General features: G+C 48.4%; 1 protein-coding gene across 3 annotated transcripts in view; it reads left to right on the forward strand.

The window, feature by feature from the left end:
* The first annotated feature begins 447 nt into the window (after positions 1–447).
* Positions 448–21343, forward strand: part of birc6 (baculoviral IAP repeat containing 6) — a 62077-nt gene continuing 41181 nt past the window's right edge. The window contains exons 1-42 of one of the 3 annotated variants that reach the window (XM_068328197.1): positions 448–851; positions 5210–5391; positions 6642–6779; positions 6956–7149; positions 7244–7355; positions 7529–7611; positions 7689–7914; positions 8000–8169; positions 8785–8870; positions 9080–10741; positions 11488–11637; positions 11728–11953; positions 12076–12236; positions 12338–12469; positions 12565–12696; positions 12804–12970; positions 13165–13298; positions 13415–13576; positions 13676–13807; positions 13943–14040; positions 14126–14273; positions 14357–14490; positions 14867–15013; positions 15097–15284; positions 15564–15872; positions 15971–16070; positions 16207–16421; positions 16610–16818; positions 16924–17276; positions 17355–17574; positions 17738–17874; positions 17975–18112; positions 18309–18436; positions 18613–18744; positions 18856–19071; positions 19161–19344; positions 19440–19613; positions 19904–20037; positions 20437–20590; positions 20689–20805; positions 20899–21059; positions 21162–21288. In XM_068328197.1, coding sequence (XP_068184298.1) covers positions 641–851; positions 5210–5391; positions 6642–6779; positions 6956–7149; positions 7244–7355; positions 7529–7611; positions 7689–7914; positions 8000–8169; positions 8785–8870; positions 9080–10741; positions 11488–11637; positions 11728–11953; positions 12076–12236; positions 12338–12469; positions 12565–12696; positions 12804–12970; positions 13165–13298; positions 13415–13576; positions 13676–13807; positions 13943–14040; positions 14126–14273; positions 14357–14490; positions 14867–15013; positions 15097–15284; positions 15564–15872; positions 15971–16070; positions 16207–16421; positions 16610–16818; positions 16924–17276; positions 17355–17574; positions 17738–17874; positions 17975–18112; positions 18309–18436; positions 18613–18744; positions 18856–19071; positions 19161–19344; positions 19440–19613; positions 19904–20037; positions 20437–20590; positions 20689–20805; positions 20899–21059; positions 21162–21288 — 8383 coding nt within the window. In that variant the 5' untranslated portion in view covers positions 448–640. The remainder of the gene's footprint in view (positions 852–5209; positions 5392–6641; positions 6780–6955; positions 7150–7243; positions 7356–7528; positions 7612–7688; positions 7915–7999; positions 8170–8784; positions 8871–9079; positions 10742–11487; positions 11638–11727; positions 11954–12075; positions 12237–12337; positions 12470–12564; positions 12697–12803; positions 12971–13164; positions 13299–13414; positions 13577–13675; positions 13808–13942; positions 14041–14125; positions 14274–14356; positions 14491–14866; positions 15014–15096; positions 15285–15563; positions 15873–15970; positions 16071–16206; positions 16422–16609; positions 16819–16923; positions 17277–17354; positions 17575–17737; positions 17875–17974; positions 18113–18308; positions 18437–18612; positions 18745–18855; positions 19072–19160; positions 19345–19439; positions 19614–19903; positions 20038–20436; positions 20591–20688; positions 20806–20898; positions 21060–21161; positions 21289–21343) is intronic. The other 2 variants (XM_068328198.1, XM_068328199.1) reach the window with 2 other exon arrangements.

Raw genomic sequence — 21343 nt, forward strand, 5'->3', positions numbered from 1 at the left:
TATAAATTAGAATTTAACTAAAAAAAAAAAAAAAAAAAAACACAAAAATTTTTCAATTTTTCAAATATTATTTTCAAATACATATGGGCTTTATGTTTTGCAAATAATTGCATGCTTGCCTTAGTCACACTTTACATAACATTTCCATTTAAAAAAAAAAAAGAGTTGAAGTTCTAGTGGATATAAAAACGGCTTAAATACCATAAATATCTATCTTTAAAATCTCTGCTTCAATTTTCCACTTGATGCTTGTGGTGTCATTAAAGTTGACTGCATCCATTGCGTGGAGGAGCGCAGGGCACAAAAATAACCCGAAATGCTGCCGAGCTGTTATTTTGATTTTCCCATTCCTCTGGTCACCCCTTGTTCTCGTTCGCGCCCGTGTGTTATCGCGAGATGTGACACAGATACGCTAGCTCCGTTGACCTATCGCGTATCTGACAGAGAGCCCCTCCGTGGAGCTCCTCAGCGCTGATGGTGAATAGCCACTGGTGCGGGAACGGGCGGAGGACAAGAAGCCGCAGAAGGAGTCAGCAGTGGCAGCGGACTGATAGTTCGGAGTTAGTTTTGTAGATTTAGTATTATTATTTGTATCATCGGGTCTTTACAATCTACAGAAGGGAAGGGAAAATAAGGAAAGATGGCGGCCGCGGCCTCGCCGGTCTCCGGCTCGTCCACCTCCTCAGACTGGATTGTACTGAGAGACGGTTGCCTGCGTTGCGACGAGGAGGGCCTGAGAAGCCTCTCTTACCACCCGGCCCTTAACGCTATCTTAGCCGTCACCAGCCGCGGGAGCATCAAAGTAATTGACGGCACTTCGGGGGCTATTCTCCAGGCTTCAGCGTTACACGGTAATCAGCCGCGGTCCCCGTTCACACCCGACACCGACGTGACGAGTTTTGACCGAGCAAACTGGTTGTCAACACGGGATCAGATGTAGCATTAGCTGGCTAACGGTAGCAGCTCCTAGCATGTTTCTTTGAACCTACACTAAAACATTAAACAATATTTATTTAGGTTGTTCAGCTTTTCCGAACAAAAGAATCCCTGGATCTTTTAATTTCACTTATTAAAATCATTAACCGCCAACTGTTTCCTACTTTTTTACAACGAGACACATTTACCATCCCAGCTAATATTAAGCTAGTGACCAGGGCACAGCGCTATCGAGCCGGTCACCCTGTCAGCTCCTGTCATTCTAGTGGTCAGTCACGATATGTCGTAAGTGACTCTCATCTGGGATGCCTGAAGTAGTTAACCTGTTCTGACACTGTTATGTATGTATGTATAATATTTTAAATTAAATGGCTGTGATAGCAAATCCAGCCAGGGGCTCTCCACCTGCTCAAGTTTACAACAATGTCGTGCGCACCTTGTGCTTTGGAGGCAATGGTGTTGCACTGAAATAAACGATGCTGTTGTTTTGGAGTGATGGTTCAGGGTTACCTGGTTGGATTTATCAATACTGGTGAATGTCAACACTCTGTTCCTGTCAAATGTGCCGATTTAGCAACCATAGCATCGCCCCAAGAACAAGTAATAATTCTGGAATCATTCCCCATCTCCGCCAGCACGTTGGGAGTTTCTGTAATCCTCAAGGTCTGTTTATCTGTAAGCCTGCAAGATATCTTTAAAGAATTGTCATTTGATTTTAGATATACTTTTACGTATAGTTGGATCGTGGGTTAAGAGTGGATAAAAGTGTATTTTTAATCACTTTGTCATTTACCAATCACAGAGTAATTATCCAGGCATGGGCAACTATGCTGTTCCTCCACTCTGCCCAGTTGGATCCAGATCTGTCAAGTAATGTAAATCTGGTGGATTTAAATCCATATCTGGAGGGGGTCAGTTTGCTCTGGCTCATAGTACTGTAACAGAGAGAAGCAGGGATACGGCCCTGCCAAAAAAAAACTGTTGCTGAGTTAATGCAAATTCAGATTCATTCAAATAGGCGGCATATATATTTGAGAAAGGTGAGAAGTCACAACCTGGAAACTGTTTTCTAGCAATAACAGAAGCATAGGCCGTAATGAATCAACACACACTCTCGCATGAACCCCTTTATTGTACCTCACCTTTCTGTGTTAATGCACAAAAGCGATATAGAGGTATTTGTTGTTCCATCTCTGGGCTGTCATTGGAGGTCACAACAGTCCCCGATTGACTGTCTGTGTAAACACGCAAGCTGACGAGGCAATAGGACGCGATGGGTGTGATGTTTTGATGTGTTACATGTGCAGCCCGCAACCAGGAGATTTCAAATACAGTCAGCAGCAATAAGAACTTCAAAAAAAGAAGAAATGGTCTTTAAACTTGGGAGACAGCGTGGGATCTGGGAACTCCTTACCCTCCAACTAGAACATGAAATTATCGCCCATGTAACAGTGACAATAAATTCTATTTCTGTAGTCTAAATAGTGTTGCTCAATGCAAATGTAAACTGTGATACTAGATGCCGGCGCTGCTCTGTTATTAGTCATCTCTCTTTTACTTGCTGAAATGTTGGCACGCTCTTTACAATCACACTGGAAGGGAGTTGTTTCTGTTGTTGTTTTGTTCGGTGTAAATAAGCATTAACAGCAGAGAGACAGTCATTGTTGAGGCATTAAAGTGTAAATGTAAAGGGTTTTGGCAGGTATTTCTCCAGACCGGCATGAAAAATGTTGGTGTAGATGAAAAAAAGGTGAACACAACAGAAATACTTATTTTAGTTGAATTTTTTTCTTCATAAGATGTTTTTAAGACTTTCCATGTTAATGGAAGTGTAAAAAAGTATAATTATTCATTCTCCGATCCCCTTCACAATTTAACCCACTCTGTTTTTTCTCAAGATTCACCTGTAGCAAGCTATAATAAAAAGTTAATGACCAGTCTTTGAGGTATATGACAAACAAACCATCAGACAGAAAAGCAGAAGTAACAGGTGGGCACATAACCTCCTCCAGCTCTTTTTGGCAAATGTGAAAATGAAAGTAAGATTTATATTCACCACTGAAACAGTCTCACTTTCAGGGTATTCATCGCCCTCTAGTTTACGACGTAAACAGGGTTCTTATCATTGTTTTTGGCTGTGTGTTCAAAGCTGTATTTCCCCTTAGAGTATGACGATATGATGCGTGATGATTAAACAACAGAACACCATTAAACACACAGTCAAGGATTATTCATAACCATAAACCATATCAAAACAAAACGTATCTTCCTTTATGAGCTGGTTCATGTGAAGACTCGTGCTCAAGGTTGATGAGAGAACCTGAGGTGGAGTCGTCAGGTGACAAGTTTGGTCTATTGTTTTGTTTTTTAGCTCCATAGCTGTGTAGTGTCGGTCAAACATTATGGCCGACGAAGAAGAAGAAGTAGTAATGTACTTTATTTATCTCGTAGGAAATTATCTTATCCAAACTATCTGATTATCTTACCTAAACAGAACAGGTTTCAGGTTTTTGGATTCTCTTGTATTTTTTCTGCCTGAAAAAAATCCGAACTCTTAAATCCTGAGTGTTGAAGATCTTTTTGGTTCATTGAATTAAAAAAAAACCCCCAACATTCTACAAACCAATCAATGAGCCCATTTTACACTCACTTCATTTACAGTGTTCTGTGTTTATTAATACTGAGCCAATCGATGGTGTAATAACTCCATCCCACACACTGGTGATGTGATGTGTGACACAACAGCGTCTTTGTATGGTATATTTCACAGGGTCACTTTCGTAATAGTAAAATTTCATGGCAATTATCACAAATATTATTGTATGGCAGACCTGCCAGATTTTGTCTCTCCACTTTAAAGACTTTTGTGGTTCCTTTTTTTTTTTTTTTTCTTGAGAAAGCTGCAAACTGTTGCTAGCAGCCGACCAAGAAAAGCTGCTAGGCTAGCTTCAGATACCCCATCATTAAGCTAAGGGTTCGAGTAAAAAGAGGTGTCAAGTGTTTTAACTCCATCCATGGCTCAATGCTGCCCAGGAGCTTCGTTTTGACCGCATCTGAAGAACAGTAGCAGCTGGTATTCACTTGATGTTTTCGGATCCGCATTGTTATCTTGGCTATACAAACAGTACGTCATCAAAATTAGCATGTCATCTGCGCTCTGCATAAAAAAAAAAATGCTTAGGCTGAAACTTTTTCTGTCAGCCTGTAAAAAAGCCAACATTTTCTATTTCATTCCGGTAACCCAAATGTGATGACAACTTCCTGCAGCTCCAACAAAGGAAAGATCTTGTAAATACCAAGAGAAAGAAATGTCTCATCAATGTGTCCGACATGAAACTCGTTTATTTTATTTGTTCAGGTGCTCTATAAAATGATCCGATGACTCTGTCCTGATACATACTCATGGAGACGTTCTTCTTCAGTGAACAACCTTTTCGCCTCACAGCTCAGGTTAAACGCTGTCCTGGTGTGTAAAATCAGATGGTTATCGTACCAAACGTAGAATTACCATTTCTCTGTGACTGCCTGTCAGACAGAGGAAATGACAGAGAAAAGCCAAAGAGACGTGACGATTCTCCCTCCCCCAAACGCAAATAAGAATCTGTAAAACAGGGCTTCTTCTGACATCCACAAAACCAATTAAAATTTGTCCTCAAGGATAGAAATCCGGTTTTTTAGAAAATAAGCGTGGCTGAACTTGTTCTCCCGTCTTCAAGAACTTCATCCTCCTGTCAGATCAAACATGTGTCTCATTGATGACTTCATTTACAAACAAAGAAAAATGTGAACATTCAGCAGCGTTCATGTGATTAGAGGGACCAAAATGATGGAAACCCATCAAAATGATGGAAACCCAAGAGTGTTCATTTCCGAACTGAATTTTTTATTGCTCTTCTTTTTCCTTGGATGCAGATTTTTCTATTTTCTTTTTGTTGGGTGTCAATTTCACTGAAGGTATGAGCTCCTGTACGGCATTAAACGCACCCTCGTTTTTATTCGGCTTGGTCTCACAAAGAGAAGTGTTGCTGGATGAGAAATTGTGACCTTCTAAAGGTTCATTTATTTGAATTTGACTATTCTTTGTCTTCCAGAAGTAAAATGAATGCTGAGCAGTCAGACGACACAAATACAGTAATTAGATTAAGACGGGAGACCAAACCCGCCCCGCTAAAGATAACCGAAACTGACATTGTGTGTTTTTAAGATATTAACTTGAGTCCTTGCTCCCAGCCGTTCTGTCAAACACTGTGTGCTGTCTTCTGTTCTGTCACAGCTAAACCCGGCGGGCGTGTCAGGTGTCAGTACTTCCCAGCGGTAGACAAGGTGCTTTTTGTGGACGACTATGCAGTGGGATGCAGGAAGGACCTGAACGGCATCCTGCTCCTGGACACGGCTCTCCAGCCTCCGGTGGCCAAACCTGAGGACATCGTTCAGCTGGAGCTGCCAGTCACAGAGGTAATTTCACTAAGAGATGCACGAGGAAGATGTCGTCACCTGATATTTGACACCGGTTGTTGTGTTTGGCCTGAATGGGTGTGTCTACAGCGGCTTTTGTCACACAATCAGAATATTAGCCCTGAGACAGAATGAGCTGCTCCTTCTGAAAAGGATGAGCAAAACGTTTGACGGCGGCTGCGTCGACGTTGACTTTATAGGAGCCAGCGTTCAAAGAGTGAAAAGCACACAATGCACACTTGTCGTTGGAATAGTTCCTGGTGGGTAGGGCTGTGCAGTGTGCATCGAAGAAGTCACAGAGTAACATCACCATCGCCAAGGGTATCAACCATTAGAGTCTGGAGTAGTTCTTAAGTATATCTGGAAGGCTGGGCAAATAGAGTCCTCCCCAGTTCATGGCTGTAGTCGGTCGTAGCAGTCACTTTTCAGTTCGTCATTATTAACTTTCCCATTGGTCACACTGGTGCCCTGAACGTTATATGTCCCATTAGAAACTATCGTAACAAAGATATCTTGAAGTAGAAACCAGTGTGAGAACATTTATCTCAGCCTTACAGGATTTTGTTTCAAAGTTGCCTGAAAATACTTCCTGATTTTTCAGGATTTTAGCGACAGGTGATTCAGGAGAGGTACTGAATGTGTTATCTGAACGCTTTCAGGCCATATCTCGCTGAATCCACACCTGGACTACTTCCTGGTCCCACATTGAAATTTTGAACCATTCTTGATCCCAACATTTCATCTCTCAATTTTTATTGCCTGACGTGATGTGATGACGTATTAGGCATGTGACCCAAACCGTAGCACTTAGCAGCTAGCTGTTAGTCGACAAAAAAAAATCAACCAGTGAGATTGTGTTCTTTGTCGCGTTCATCCACACTTCACTCATTGGTTGTTGATGCTCGTATTAGACGTCACACTTGTGGAATGTTGGCGTGTTGTTGTTTTTTTTTTTAACCACATTCCGGACGGGCCTTGTGTGCCCTGTATAAAGCACAGACCTGTCATTGTGCTTTTCATCCTAGTTAGACCTGTTTTTATGAGTCAGCAGAGAATTCTGTCTGAAGTGTAGCGTTGGTTCGTTTTCTCTTTAGACCTTCATCAGTAGACCGGGAAAATAAAACAACAACAGAAGGTCCTGCTGAGGAATCTGTTGATTGAATGGAGTTGATTTTCACCAGCCTGCCTACAGACTCTTGTGTGCATCTCATCATTTTATGACAATAACATAAATGTGGTTCTCTTTCCAGGCCCAGCAGATGCTGTCAGCCTGTCAGGAAAAGATCGACGTGTCCAACACGGAGGGCTACGAACTCTTTCTCACCCAGCTCAAAGAAGGCCTGAAGAATACCTCACACGAGACAGCAGCCAATCACAAAGTGGCCAAGGTGAGTGTGTCAGGAAGGTGATGGATGGAGTCGTTCCGAAGCGCCGATAAAGAGGCTGTTTGGAGATGGAAGACATCCCCAGCTCAGCCTCCATTGACGCATGACTGTGACTTTATTTTTTTTTTAATCCCCTGAATGCAATCTCATGTGTTCTCAATGTTCTGCCTTTAACACAGTGGGCGACCGTGACCTTCCACCTCCCCCACCACGTGTTGAAGCTGGTGGCCAGTGCCATCGTCACTGAGCTGAAGAAGATCAACCAGAACGTAGCTGCCTTGTCTGTGGCCTCCTCCATCATGGACAGGCTCTCCTACCTCTTGTCTAGCGCCAGGCCGGAACTTGGGGTCGGCCCGGGTCGGTCTGTAGACAGGTAAGAGATCAGGGGAATCCAGGGATGACTTTAATTCTTCCTTCTAGACCATCTGACACAACGCTTTTCGTGTTTGCGAACTGTGTCTCTACAGATCGTTGATGTACAGCGAGGCCAACAGGAGGGAGACCTTTACGTCGTGGCCACACGCCGGGTACAGGTGGGCTCAGCCCGATCCAATGGCTCAAGCAGGGTTTTACCACCAGGTAGGTTCACAGAGAACTCTGTTGTAGGCATGGAGTCAGCGTGCATCTCTGTTGGGCTATTTGTAGCATCGTCGTGCATGTTGGTGTCGGGTCACTGCAGAATTGTTCAGTTAGAGGAAGAAACGTCGCTGCATCTAACAAACCAACATTATCTCCGGTCTGTCCTTCCACAGCCCGCCTCCACAGGGGACGACAGAGCCATGTGCTTCACCTGTAGCGTGTGTCTGGTGTGTTGGGAGCCCACAGATGAGCCCTGGTGAGTGGACATGAGTTACTCTTCATCCTTCCTGCGAGAGCTAACATCCGTTTTAACGTCTCCCCGCTGTGCTTCAGGTCCGAACACGAGCGACATTCTCCCAATTGTCCGTTTGTGAAAGGCGAACACACGCAGAACGTGCCGCTCTCGGTGACGCTGGCCACCAGCCCCGCCCAGTTCCCCAACAGCCCCGACAGTTCGGACAAGATCGCTTGTTACGGCTTCGGCAGCTGCCCCCAGTTCCTGGCTGCTGCCACCAAGAGGGGGAAGATCTGCATCTGGGACGTCTCCAAAATGATGAAGGTGAAGGAGCGTTACGCTAATCAGCCAGCAAATATTAGCATGTAGCCTGGATTAAAGTGTGTGTGTGTGAATGTGTCCTGAACAGGTCCACTTAAAGTTTGACATCAACCCGTACGACCCGGCCATCCTGAAGCAGCTGATACTGTGTGGGGGCGAGCAGAGCCAGGAGACGCTGAGCGAGTCCCGGAGACCAACCCTGGCCTGGCTGGAGGAGTCAACGTGCTGCTCTGACCTGCCAAAGCTGGAGGGAGACAGGTAGAACACACACACACACACACACACACACACACACACACACACACACACACACACACATACACACACACACAGTTGACTGTACACTTCCAGAACAATGGATGCGTTAGTGATTGGTCGACGCCCTCTACTCACCTCCATCTGAACATTAACAGAACAACCTAAAGAAGAAAAGCCTCAACGCCACGCAACTAATCCTTGAGGCTGTGTTGCCGTGGTGACGCGTGGACCACGGTTTACATCGGCGTAACAAAGAGGCTTTCAAGTCGTTTATGACAATAATGTGTTCTCTATCATAATGTGAATGTCATCTATTTTGGAAATGCAGCTGTGTAGCAGAAGTCGAGGCCGTTTCATCACTCGTTAGAACGGAGCAGCGCTCAGACGCGAGGTGTTTCAGAGCCACCCCCCGTTACGAGCTTTAAAGTTGACTTGAGATCCACCGCTAAACGCAGGTGAAGAAGAAGAAGAAGAAGCCGGTCCAGAACAAATGAAGATACCGAATATGAGCACGACACAGAATTATCCCTTTAGAAACGCTCCTCCACGACCAAATCGAGGCGTCACTGAGTCACAGCTTTGTTTGTTTCATCTTTATCTGTTCATGTTTTCCAGTGATGACCAACTGGAGGATTCAGACAGTGAGGAGCATTCCAGATCGGAGTCAGTAGCAGGTACCAACACACATCTGTCACCACGGGGTAAAGATGAAGTGTATTTTATTGTATTAATAATTATTATTGATCTTATAGGAAATGTTTACAGTTGTTTCTAATTCTACAGTTATTGAATTGCATCCCTGAACTGTTTTTTCTTTTATTGTGGGTTTACTGATCCCTGAGGGTGGTGTTGGTGGAGGAGTGTGTGTCGTATTAAACGCAGTAACACTGTTTTGTTTGCTCCTGTCCAGGCCAGCAGTCCCAGTGGGAGAGCATGGACCTGAGTCTGGGGGTGACGGCGCTGAGTGTTCTCCAGCAGCCTGAGAAGCTCCAGTGGGAGGTGGTGGCCAGCGTGCTGGAGGACACGGTGAAGGACCTGGAGGAGCTGGGCGCCAACCCCACCATGAACCAAGCGAAGGCCCACAGCCAAACCAAAGCAAAGGACAAGGTTCCCGACCATCACACCATTCCCTTCCCGTGCCTTCTAGCCGGAGGCTTGCTCAGCTACTGCTCCCCATCCAGCACCCCCGTGGCTGGACCCCCATCCGCAGCCCCAGCGAAAGCACGTAGGACCACAGACGGTCCTCTTAGGACTCAGGGGCCTGAGCCCTTCCACCCGGGGCCGCTCCAGGACCAGGGCCACATGGAGATAGAGACTTGTAACGCCCAGACTGTAGCCCAGGAGCAGGGCATCCCTAACCTCGCGTGTCCCCCGCCTCAAAGCCCCTCTTCTCTGCTGGCCGTGCGTAAGACTGTCCCCGTGCTGCTGCTCTACAGCGTCAGAGAGGTGGACGACAAGTCGTCGGGGCAGGTGTTCGGTCAGATGAACAACCTCATGAGCAAAGGACTCCACGAGGAAGGCTTCACCGTGCCCCAGATCATCGAGATGGAGTTCGACACGCACGAGCAGCTTCTCCTCCAGGACCCCCCCATCACTTACATCCAGCAGTTTGCTGACGCAGCGACTAGTCTAGCAGGGTTAGATGGTCACGTGGACAAATGGAGCACGCTGGCCGCTGCCACCATCTCCGCCCCGCCTCGGCCCGGAGCCCTGGTGCAGTGTTTGAGGCTCCCCAGGCAGCTGGAGGAGGAGAATCTGTACGTGGACTCCATCACGCCCTGCTGGGACGGCGTGCACCTCCTGGTGGTCCTGCAGCCGTGCAGCGCGGAATCCGACACCAGCGCCACCAACCAAGTGGAGGCTCTCAACAATCTCAACCGCCTGCACTCTGCCATGTGCAATCAGCGCAAAGGAGACCCCCTACCCCCGATGGCCAACGGGGTGGAAGGTCATCACCCGGGTGCGTCCACGTCTCAGACGCCCCTCATCCTGCCCCCAGGAGAGCAGCAGCAGCAGCCCAGGTCTGTCAGCGGCGGCGCTAGTGGAGGCTACCTCGCGCTCTATAAGCTCAACTACTCCACCCGGATCGTCACGTTGGACGAGGAGCCCGTCAAGGTGCAGCAGATCTCGGACCCGTGCGACGCCATCACCTCGCTCATTCTGCTTCCTCCAGATGTGCTCGACACCCGGGAGGACGAGAGCGAAGAGGCGCCAGAGGAGGCGCTCTCTTCCAGCTCAAAAACTGAATCCTCTGGGTTCGGAATGGGTCTGGGGGGTTCCGTCGGTTCTGGGACTGGGACTGCATGTGGAGCAGCCACAGCCAGCAGCAGTGCTACTGGAACCAGTTCCCCCCCCTCTGGGCTAAAGGAGTGCAAGCAGGTAGAGGTGTCGGGCCTGGGCCACCTGGTGGTGACCACGCAGGCGGGGTACATTATGATCCTGGACCTGTCCACGCTGGAGGTCCTGGCCAAGGTGGAGCCGCCTAAGAAGGAGGGGTCAGCAGAGGAGACGGACCCCTTCGTGTCAGTTACCTATTGCTCTGGGACAGACCGCCTTTGTGCCTGTACAAAAGGTGAGTTCTCCCAACTCGGGTCTGGTTTATCAGCGCCGCTGATCAGGATGGATAAAACGGCTTGAATTAATTTTTGAATGCACATATTTATGATAAGGTCGGATTGAAAATCTCACTGATAACTTCTTTCAACTTTCTTTAACTTGTTTTAATAAAATAAAGATCAATTTTTTTCCCCTACGGACGGATTTTAATTAAAAAAACTTTTCCCATCCCTCTTTATTGCTGCATTTTTCAACACTTTTCTGATTTTCTTTCAATCTTGACGAAAAAAATGTAACCAGACTGAACATTGATTTGTGTGGATGTTTATTGATTGATTGAAATGCACCAGAATGTAGGTGAGATAAAGAGATGCAGAGACCACATCGACAGGTTTAGAAATCCTCCAGATAACAGTGATTGACTTCATGAGTTTTGCTGGTGACCTGGGGTCAGGTGTATTTAAGACACGTAGGATCACATGACTTTAATAATTCTCTGATCGTAGGTGTGGCTTTAAATGCTACTGGATACTTATTGTTAGAAATCATAAAAGAATTAAGTCGATCTTGTTTATGTGTGTCTGTGTTTTCACTGTCTGCCTCTGGTCTTCTCTGACAGGTGGAGGTTTAGAAATGAACTAAGTTTCAGTTTCAGGTCTCTATCAGTGTCCTTGTGTTGTTGGGGGTGGGGGGTGGGGACTAGTTCCTTTAACGTGACGTTAACAGTGAGGTTTTCATTTTTGTTTCTTCTTTCCCTTGAAGGTGGAGAACTTCATTTCCTTCAAATTGGAGGTGTGTGTGATGATATAGATGATGGAGACATGTTCATTGATGCCCCCCTTTCTAAAGGGGCTGAACTTTTACTGGAGGGGGCCAAGTTCTCCTCTAACCCCTCTAGCCCTGGGATTACAGGTAAACGTCTCCACGGGATTGATTTTACATTGATTGTTCCACACGTTGTCCTCTGGATGAGACTCCCCCTCCCCCTTCCAATGTCCACAGGAGTGGAACTCCTGGTGGACCAGCCTCTGACCACAGAGAGCTTGATGTCGCTGGTGGAGCTGACGTGTTTCGAAACCTTGACTCCCCGCTTTTCGGCGACGGTGCCGCCGTGCTGGGTGGAGGTCCAGCAGGAGCAGCAGCAGCGACGCCACCCCCAGCACCTCCACCAGCAACACCACGGCGACGCCGCCCAGCACACCCGCACGTGGAAGCTGCAGAGCGACAGGTGGATGCCGACGTTTGTTCACATTTAAGGAGAAACACTTGTTTCTCTGCAGAGGAGGTGTGATTGTTAGATGGGGGGGGGGTTGGAGTGATGGACCTAATGACTTGTGTTCTTCTGCGCAGCTCCAGCTGGGACGAGCACGTTTTCGAACTGGTGCTGCCAAAGGCCTGCATGGTGGGCCATGTGGACTTCAAGTTCGTGCTGAATGCCAACATTCTCAACATTCCTCAGATACAGGTCACTTTACTGAAGAACAAAGCCCCCGGGCTCGGCAAAGTCAGCGGTGAGGACGCTGCTTTGTTTCTGTTTTTGGATGGGTTTTTTTCGTCTCAGATGGGATCTAGAAGCATTCTGTGTGTCTGAGCGTTGGTTCTTTTTGAACAGAGGCAGCAGTGGACCGACAGATCTCCTTCCCCCTCTCCAGCAACCTCCATGTGAACGGAGAGCGGAACAGCCAGCCTCTGCTGCACGACTTCGCAGAGGACATCCAGTTCATGGACATAGAGGAGACATCAAGTAAAGAACACCTCCTCACTGAAGAATTAGGGTTTATTTTGAGGACCTAGAGAGTCGTCGTTTAACCTTCTTGAGTGGATCCCTCTGTGCTGCAGGTTCCGTGCTGTGCCCGTTTCTGGAGGACCACAAGGAGGACATCCTGTGCGGCCCGGTGTGGCTGGCCAGTGGGCTGGACCTCTCTGGCCACGCAGGAATGCTCAGCCTCACCAGCCCCAAGCTGGTGAAAGGTGATCAGCTGTTTCTGTCCAATCAGAAAGTATTAAAGGAAAAGTGAATAAGATCCCCCCCCCCATCTCCCTCAACCCCACTCATCCTGCTCCTCTTTTCACCACAGGCATGGCAGGAGGGAAGTATCGCTCCTTCCTGGTTCACATCAAAGCTGTGAGCGACCGGGGGATGGAGGAGAGCCCCCGGCCCGTGTTAAGAATGCCCAGTGCCAAACCTCAGAGCACCAAAGCCCACTCCCTGTCCACGCTGCTGCAGCGGGCTCAGGCCTCCAAGGTGCAAAATCACGGCTCTAGTTTTTTGAAATAGGTCATGCTTTGAAGTCTGAAAATGATCAGAGAATGTTAATAATTTGACTTTTGGATTACGCTCAGCATTTCTAGTCGAACCAGAAAATCCAAACCGGAGATTCCTTAGCATTCACATTTACTTAATTGTGTGTCACTGATCTGTTTTTGTGTTTTGTGTAGGACAAGGTTTCAGCCGTGAAAACTGAGAGTCCAGAACCCTCAAAGAAATTAGAAAACCTGCGAGGCTGTGACCTGCTGCAAGAAGTTTCAGTCACCATCAGACGGTTTAAGAAGACCTCCATCCCCAAAGAAAGGTGCTGTCACTGCTGGGATGGAACACATTCTGTCACGAGAATATTTTTTATTCTATCTTAATGTAGAAGATCACTTTCATATGAACTGATGAGGCTTTTTTAAAAATGTTTTTCAGGGTCCAACGCTTTGCTATGCTCCAGTTCCTGGACTTTCACGAGAAGCTGCTGGACGCACTGTGCCGGCAGACGGAGGGCAGCCCGACCACGGAGCACAGCCAGAGCCTCATCCTCGACATCCTGTGCTGGCTGGCCGGGGTTTTCTCCAACGGTTCCTGGAAGTAAGATTCCACTTCCAAAACCTATCAAAGACATCTGAGTCCTGCATGTCCTCCACTTGGACAGTTTTACATTTGATTGACATTTGAACCTCTCTTTAGCTTAAAAGAAGGAAAGGCGGGCTTGCTGGCAAAAACCCGGACGAGGCTGACTGATATCGTCCGGATGTGTTTCTTCGAGGCCGGTCGGAGCATAGCGCACAAATGCGCTCGCTTTCTTGCACTTTGTATTAGGTAAGAAAAAACGTTTGCTTTCACTGATGGAGCTTTATTTTTTTTTTTTTTTTACCCTTTTCCAATTTGGGATTGCATTTTTAATGAAAGCATTCTTTACAGAGATCATAATGAACATTTTGTTTTCCGCTGTAGCAACGGAAAGGGTGATCCGAGTCAACAGGGTATCGGTGTCAGTCTGTTGAAGGCTCTGCTGGACAACATGCCTTATTTACCTGCAGCAGCAACAGGTGGTGAGTGACCGGACCACGTTCAGCGCCTTTCCTTTGCTTCCTCCGTGTCGGTTCTCAGTCCTCTGCCTCTCCTCTCTGCGTTCAGGCTCTGTGTTCTGGTACTTTGTGTTGCTGAACTACGTGAAGGAGGAGGACCTGGCGGCTTGCAGCACCGCCTGCGCCTCCCTGCTCACCGCCATCTCTCGTCAGCTGCAGGACCGCCTCACCCCGCTGGAAGCTCTGCTTCAGACCAGGTACGATTCAGTTCAGGAGTGCAGGCTGGCGCTTCACACTTTCATCCTCCTGTTTTCTAATCAAGCATCCTTCCCACGTTCAGGTACGGGCTGTACAGCTCTCCATTCGATCCGGTGCTATTCGACTTGGAAGTCAGTGGTTCCTCCTGCAAGAACGCCTTCAACAGCAGCATCGGAGTCCAGTCAGACGAGATCGACCTCTCTGACATTCTCTCAGGTATTAACCGTGCTCTCATCGTCCTCATCTTTCACTCCACTGTTTTGATATGATAAAGTCCTAAAGGGAAATACCCAGATTAGAACAGATTCAGCCTCTCAACCCATCCGATGCATGAATGACGCTTGAATCGATAGTGGTTTTTTTAATTTCTTTGTTTGATTTGTTTCATCAATTGCAATTCTAACATTTCATTTCATGAGTATTTCCGAAGCTGTGAAAAATAAAACGCCACTGAAAAGCAGTAAACATGGCAAAACTACTTTCACTGCAGTTTTGACATGTTTAGACGAACCAAAACAGTTTGTTTTTTCTGCAGTGTTTAAAACAGTCTTGAAAAGAGTGTTTCTGTTTCTGGCGCCTCGTGTCCCTGCAGGTAACGGAAAAGTGAGCAGCTGTGCGGCGGCAGAGGGAAGCTTTACAGCGTTAACGGGACTCCTGGAGGTGGAGCCTCTGCGATTTACTTGTATCTCCACCAGCGATGGAACTCGGGTGGAGCGGGATGACGCCAGCATGTTTACCGGTAAACATGACTCTTATTTTTATTTCTTACATTTTTAAATTTTTTTTTGACCATTTCTTTGATTTTGTGTGCTTCGACCTTAGTGAGTACGTTTGGCGTGACTCCCGCGGTGGGCGGCCTGTCGACGGGAGCGGTCGGCGAGGCTTCGACGGCTCTGAGCTCGGCGGCCCAGGTGGCTCTCCAGTCGCTGTCCCACGCCATGGTGTCTGCAGAGCAGCAGCTGCAGGTCCTGCAGGAGAAGCAGCAGCAGCTGCTGAAGCTGCAGCAGCAGGTGAAGCTTCCAAATCAAAGCGTTTTAGACACAACGGAATCTGATTTTTGGCAAAATTAAATATACAAACCTCAAGGTTTCTTGCAGGAGGTTCTTCGTTGTGATGCTGCCGTGCAATTTTTTGTATAGAAAGGCCTCCTATGCTGGAACCTAAACACTAACCTGAATATAACCATTTATTTCATCACACACTTCATTATGTGCGTCTAATTGAGTTATAATACTGTTATAATACCAGTTTTCATCTCTCGGTTCATATTTCCTCTCTGCTGAGAACAGAAGGCCAAGCTGGAGGCCAAACTGCATCAGACCACCTCTGCAGCCGTGGCCGCCTCTAGCGTGGGGCCCATCCACAACTCTGTGCCTTCCAACCCTTTGTCCGCTCCGGCCTTCTTCATTCACCCCTCCGACGTCATCCCGCCAACACCGAAAACGACGCCCCTCTTCATGACGCCTCCTCTCACGCCGCCCAACGAAGCGGTGTCGGCAGCCTTTAACGCTGAGCTGGCGCACCTGTTCCCCGGCTCCATAATAGACCCCGGGCCCGTCAACCTGGCGGCGCACAAGAACACGCAGAAGGCCAAGACGGTAAGTTACGAGCAGCTTCAGACCAGAGATGAGAGTCGCTGAGGTCCGAACGTAGTTCCACTGCAGTGTTTTGGACTGATGGTTTCTCTCCGCTGCAGAGCCCCATGGGTAGTGGCTTGGCTCTGGCTATTTCCCAGGCATCCCACTTCCTGCAGCCTCCTCCACACCAGTCCATCATCATAGAGCGGATGCACTCTGGTATGTCACAGCAGTAATTCATGTGACCCACGTATCCGGTGTTTGAATGTGTTTATTTAAACTTGATTGGCTGTTTTCAAATCGTAACAAACTTTCCCAAAGTAAAGTCGACGTTTCCTCCATCCTTCCCTCCCAGGAGCTCGCCGCTTCGTCACGCTGGACTTCGGCCGCCCCGTCCTGCTGACGGACGCTCTGATCCCGACCTGCGGCGACCTGGCCTCTCTGTCTATAGACATCTGGACGCTGGGGGAGGAGGTGGACGGCCGCAGGCTGGTGGTGGCCACCGACATCAGCACTCATTCTCTCATTCTGCACGACCTCCTGCCTCCACCTGTCTGCAGGTTCATGAAGGTGGGTTTGTTGTCTGTGCCTCTCTTTAGATAATGAGATGGATAATAAGCATGTCCAGCTGAATATAACGCAACCATGACATGTAGACATACGTAAAAAAGCATTTCTGATTCCTCAGATTTCATTCTTTAACCTCACGAGAGCTTCACTAGTAGTCTACCTCACTGATGTGCTCTACTACCTCTTAGATCACTGTGATTGGCCGTTACGGCAGCACTAACGCTCGGGCGAAGATCCCGCTGGGCTTCTACTATGGCCACACTTACATCCTCCCTTGGGAGAGCGACCTGAAGTTGATGCACAATCCTCTCCGGGGGGAAAGCGAGGCGGTGCGTCAGCCAGATGTGGATCAGCATTTAACCATGATGGTTGCTCTGCAGGAAGACATCCAGTGCAGGTGTTACTTAAATATTCCCAAATCAACAGTTTCTTGCTCCCCTGGAATGCAGGACTTTGTAAACTTGAGCTAATCTCTTGGTGTTTTCTCGTCTTTGCTCACCAGGTACAACCTAGCTTGCCATCGGCTGGAGACCCTTCTGCAGAACATCGACTTGCCGCCTCTCAACAGCGCTAACAACGCGCAGTACTTCCTGCGAAAGCCGGACAAGGTGGTGGAGGAGGACCAGCGAGTTTTCTCAGCCTACCAGGACTGCATTCAGCTGCAGCTGCAGCTCAACCTGGCTCACCACGCTGTCCAGCGGCTGCGTGTGTCGTTGGGCGCCAACCGCAAGTCGCTCCTCACGATCGAGGCTCCGGAGACCCGGGAACTGGTGCACAGCTCCTCCACGGAGCAGCTGAGAACAGTCATCCGCTACCTGCTGGACACGCTGCTCAGCCTCCTGCACTCCAACAACGGTGAGTTCTTTTCTGTCGGTCTGTGAAGGAGATGATGCAATGGAGCGGAATCCTCTTCATTCAGTCGTCTGCTTTCAGGCCACTCGGTCCCCTCTGTGCTCCAAAGCACCTTCCACGCCGAGGCCTGCGAGGAGCTCTTCAAACACCTCTGCATCAGCGGGACGCCAAAGATCCGTCTTCACGCCGGCCTGTTGTTGGTGCAGCTCTGCGGAGGCGAACGCTGGTGGGGTCAGTTCCTCTCCAACGTGCTGCAGGAGCTCTACAACTCAGAACAGCTGCTCATATTCCCTCAGGACAGGTGAGGCCATCAGATTCCCCCTCAGGAACCAGAGGTTCTAGTAGAATATTTCTATTTCATGTTAGATGGTGCGACAGAGCAGTTATTTATCTCCACATCTTCAAGGTCAGCTTAAGTTTATGTGGAAAATAACCTCAATATTTTCCTTTTGCTTCCATCCCAGGGTTTTCATGCTGCTTTCATGCATTGGCCAAAGGTCTTTGAGTAACAGTGGAGTGTTGGAGGGGCTCCTGAACCTCCTGGACAGCCTGCTGTCCCCGCTGCAGCAGCCACAAGCTGCGGCCCAGTGCAGGACCGAAGGTAGAAAGACCCTTTTACTAAAGCTTTCCACCCATTCAGGGTGCTTCCAGTTTGTGTGTGAACTCATTCTGGAGATTATTGTCACGTCTGCGTTTTCCAGGTGTGTTGGACATCCCCATGATCAGCTGGGTGGTGATGCTGGTTTCGCGGCTGCTGGACTACGTAGCCAGCATCGAAGACGAGGCGTCAGGTGGGAAGAAGCACATCGGTGGAAAAGAGCGGGAGAGATCGTTTACAGGTATTTAAGCAGATATTTTACTTTTTGTTTTTCAGACTTGTATTTTCACAGTAACAGAATTGAGACTTTTATACAAATACTCGGGTTTCGTAACCCAGCATCAGCCTTTTTCAGATTAAAATAATTAAGATCAGCTTTTTTTTCCCCCAGGATCATTTTCTTTCTTGATTTGAAACTTTATTGTTTTGTCGCTCAGGTATCCAGTGGAGCTTCATCAACAACAGCCTTCAGTCTCAGAACTACAACCGCTCGGCTAAAGGCAGCAGCAGCCTGGATCGACTCTACTCCCGCAAGATCCGCAAGCAGCTGGTCCACCACAAGCAGGTAAATGTCTCTAATTCAGACACCAGCGTGTTTCTAAACCCCTCTGAAGGCTTTCTTTAATAGACATTCAGGTCTAGGGTTCGTCCCGTTATTCAAATGTCTCCTGAAGCTGCTGCGTGAAACGGATGGAGGCTTTTTTTCCGGTGCTTCTATTGATCATGTCTTTTTTATTGCAGCAGTTAAATCTTTTGAAAGCCAAACAGAAAGCTTTGGTGGAGCAGATTGAGAAGGAGAAGATTCAGAGCAACAAAGGCTCCTCCTACAAACTGCTTGTCGAACACGCCAAGATCAAACAAGCCACATCCAAGGTGAGCGCCTCGGCTTCCGCCGCCGAGCGTTGGGTGCACAGCGCCTCAGAACGACCCGAGTGTGTTCATGTACGCCTCCTGATTCTACATTTTCCTCCCTCCCTCCTCCAGCACTTTAAAGATCTGATCCGTCTACGGCGGACGGCCGAATGGCCCCGATCCACGTTGGACACCGAGTCCACCACAGCCAAAGAAACCCCCGAAGTGGAACCTCTGCCCTTCACGCTGTCCCACGAGCGCTGCATCTCGGTGGTGCAGAAGCTCGCCCTCTTCCTCCTCTCCATGGACTTCACCTGTCATGCCGACCTCCTGCTCTTCGTCTGCAAGGTATTTGATGCTTGTAGACGGGATTTCTTCAGTCAGATTAAGCTCTTTGTAACCATTACAACCTTGTTGTTGGTTATTTATCCCCTCAGGTTCTCGCCAGGATAGCAAACGCCACGAGACCCACAATCCACCTGTGTGAAGTGGTGTCTGAGCAGCAGCTGGAGCGCCTCCTGCTCCTGCTGGTGGGGACCGACTTCAACCGGGGGGACATCTCCTGGGGGGGCGCGTGGGCGCAGTACTCCCTCACATGTATGCTGCAGGACATCCTGGCAGGTGTGTTTGCGGTGTCGCGTATTTCACAGCCGTAGGAAAACCAACGCCTGCAGGGATACTGTTTGTAACCGCGTGTGACCCACGCTGTCCCCCAGGTGAACTGCTGTCCCCCGGCCCGTTGGACGTCATGGATGAGGTGGTGGTGGGTGAGGAGGCGGGGGCGTCGTCCTCTACGGTGGTGCCCGACTCGGACGACTCCCTGCCCCAGCCGCCGTCCATCCCCCTGGTGGAGAGCATCGACGAGGCGTTGGTGCCCGATATCATCGCAGGTACTGCCGGAACCTCTTCAGTATCTCAAAGTGTGTGTGTGTTCCTGTTCGCTCCTCACACACACTTTGTCTGTTAGTATCAGTGTGTGACCGTTTTTTGTTCTCCACAGCGTGGGTTTGTAGGCATTATTAGCTCATGTAAGATGTGTTTTCTGAGTCTATTATGGGGTTGAAGGAGCCGATAGTGTAAATATGAACATAAACATGGGCCTTAATGTGATAAATGTCTTGTTTTATGTTCTCTTAGTGTGCGTACTTGGCCATGTTAAAGCTGTTTTCGTTATCCAAAGGTGCTCCACCTCTATCATCTTTGGAAAAAGATAAAGACATAGACTTTGACTTGCTACAAGACCTGATGGATGTTGATATTGATCCTTTAGATATTGATTTGGAAAAAGATCCACTTGCTGCCAAGGTGTTTAAGGTACGTTGACGATGCCGTCTTATTTGTCTGTGTTATTTTTTCCATTTCTATCTTTACGTCCTGCAGAGCAAACATAGGCCATCTGTGATGGGATGTTTCTCAACTCTCTGTTTCAGCAGCCTGATTCTGATTCAGACGGGCCTTGTTCAGCAGTGGTCCGATGTTCCTATGTTGTTTGAAGTTCTTCCATTAAACATTAATTTATGAGCTATTGTAAGCAAAAGAGAGCTAAGAGCTTTAACTGCATGGTGTTGTTGAAAAAACATTTTTTTTGTGAGATAAATAATCTGAAGGCTCACAAATAAAAATATATAGTCAAAGACTTTTTACTTGAATTAAATGAAATGCCAGCCTTCCTGTTCGTGTTTCTGATCCCTTCCTTCTCGTATCTGTCCTCAGCCTATAAGCAGCACCTGGTATGACTACTGGGGTGCTGACTATGGCACTTATGGGTACAACCCATACATTGGAGGGGTCGGCATCCCGGTGTCCAAACCTCCAGTCGCTGCTGAGAAGCCCGGGTCTCAGGGTCTGTCGGTGTCCGTGTCACAGGGTGAGCAGAGGCTGGGTTTTCCTGGCCTGATCCGAAACATCTCCAATGAATCTTTTTTCCCCAAGTCCGGCTAACGTTTGTCCTTTTGTGTTTCACAGCGCTCGATGCCCGGTTGGAAGTGGGCCTGGAGCAGCAGGCTGAACTGATGCTCAAAATGATGGCGACCCTTCAGGCGGACTCCATCCTGCAGGCCCTCACTTCAAGCTCGTCCACAGGTGACCGGAGGAAGCTGGAACAAACCAGAGACTGAATTATTTCTCTGCTGTCGTTGGACTGTAAGCTATGACACGTGTGTGTTTGGTTTTCAGTGAGCCAGGCGTCTAACGGGACCGATGACTCCCTGCTGAGGGCTCTCCATGGAGGGGGCTCTCCTCCAGGCAGCAGCCTCATAGCCCAGCCTTCATCAATCCACATGTTGAGTGCCTGCTTCAACAAGCTCTTCTCCATGCTGCAGGTCCACCACGTACAGGTCAGCAGCGCCGGATCACAGGTTTAACATCTGGCTATGTGACCGAATGACGTCAAATTCTGGATGTTAAAATGATGACCAAATTCCTTCTGTTCCGTTCAGCTGGAGTCGCTCCTGCAGCTGTGGTTAACGCTCAGCCTCAACACGTGTTCCGGCGGCACCGAAGAGAGCGGATCGGACATCTTCCTGTTCAACGCCAGCCGAGTGCCCACCATCCCCCTCAACCAAGGTCAGGACTCCACCGCGCTACCTCCCCTTCACAGGGGAGCTGGAGAACGTTAAGG

This window comes from Antennarius striatus, chromosome 11, assembly GCF_040054535.1.
Source record: "Antennarius striatus isolate MH-2024 chromosome 11, ASM4005453v1, whole genome shotgun sequence".
Classification (NCBI taxonomy): domain Eukaryota; kingdom Metazoa; phylum Chordata; class Actinopteri; order Lophiiformes; family Antennariidae; genus Antennarius; species Antennarius striatus.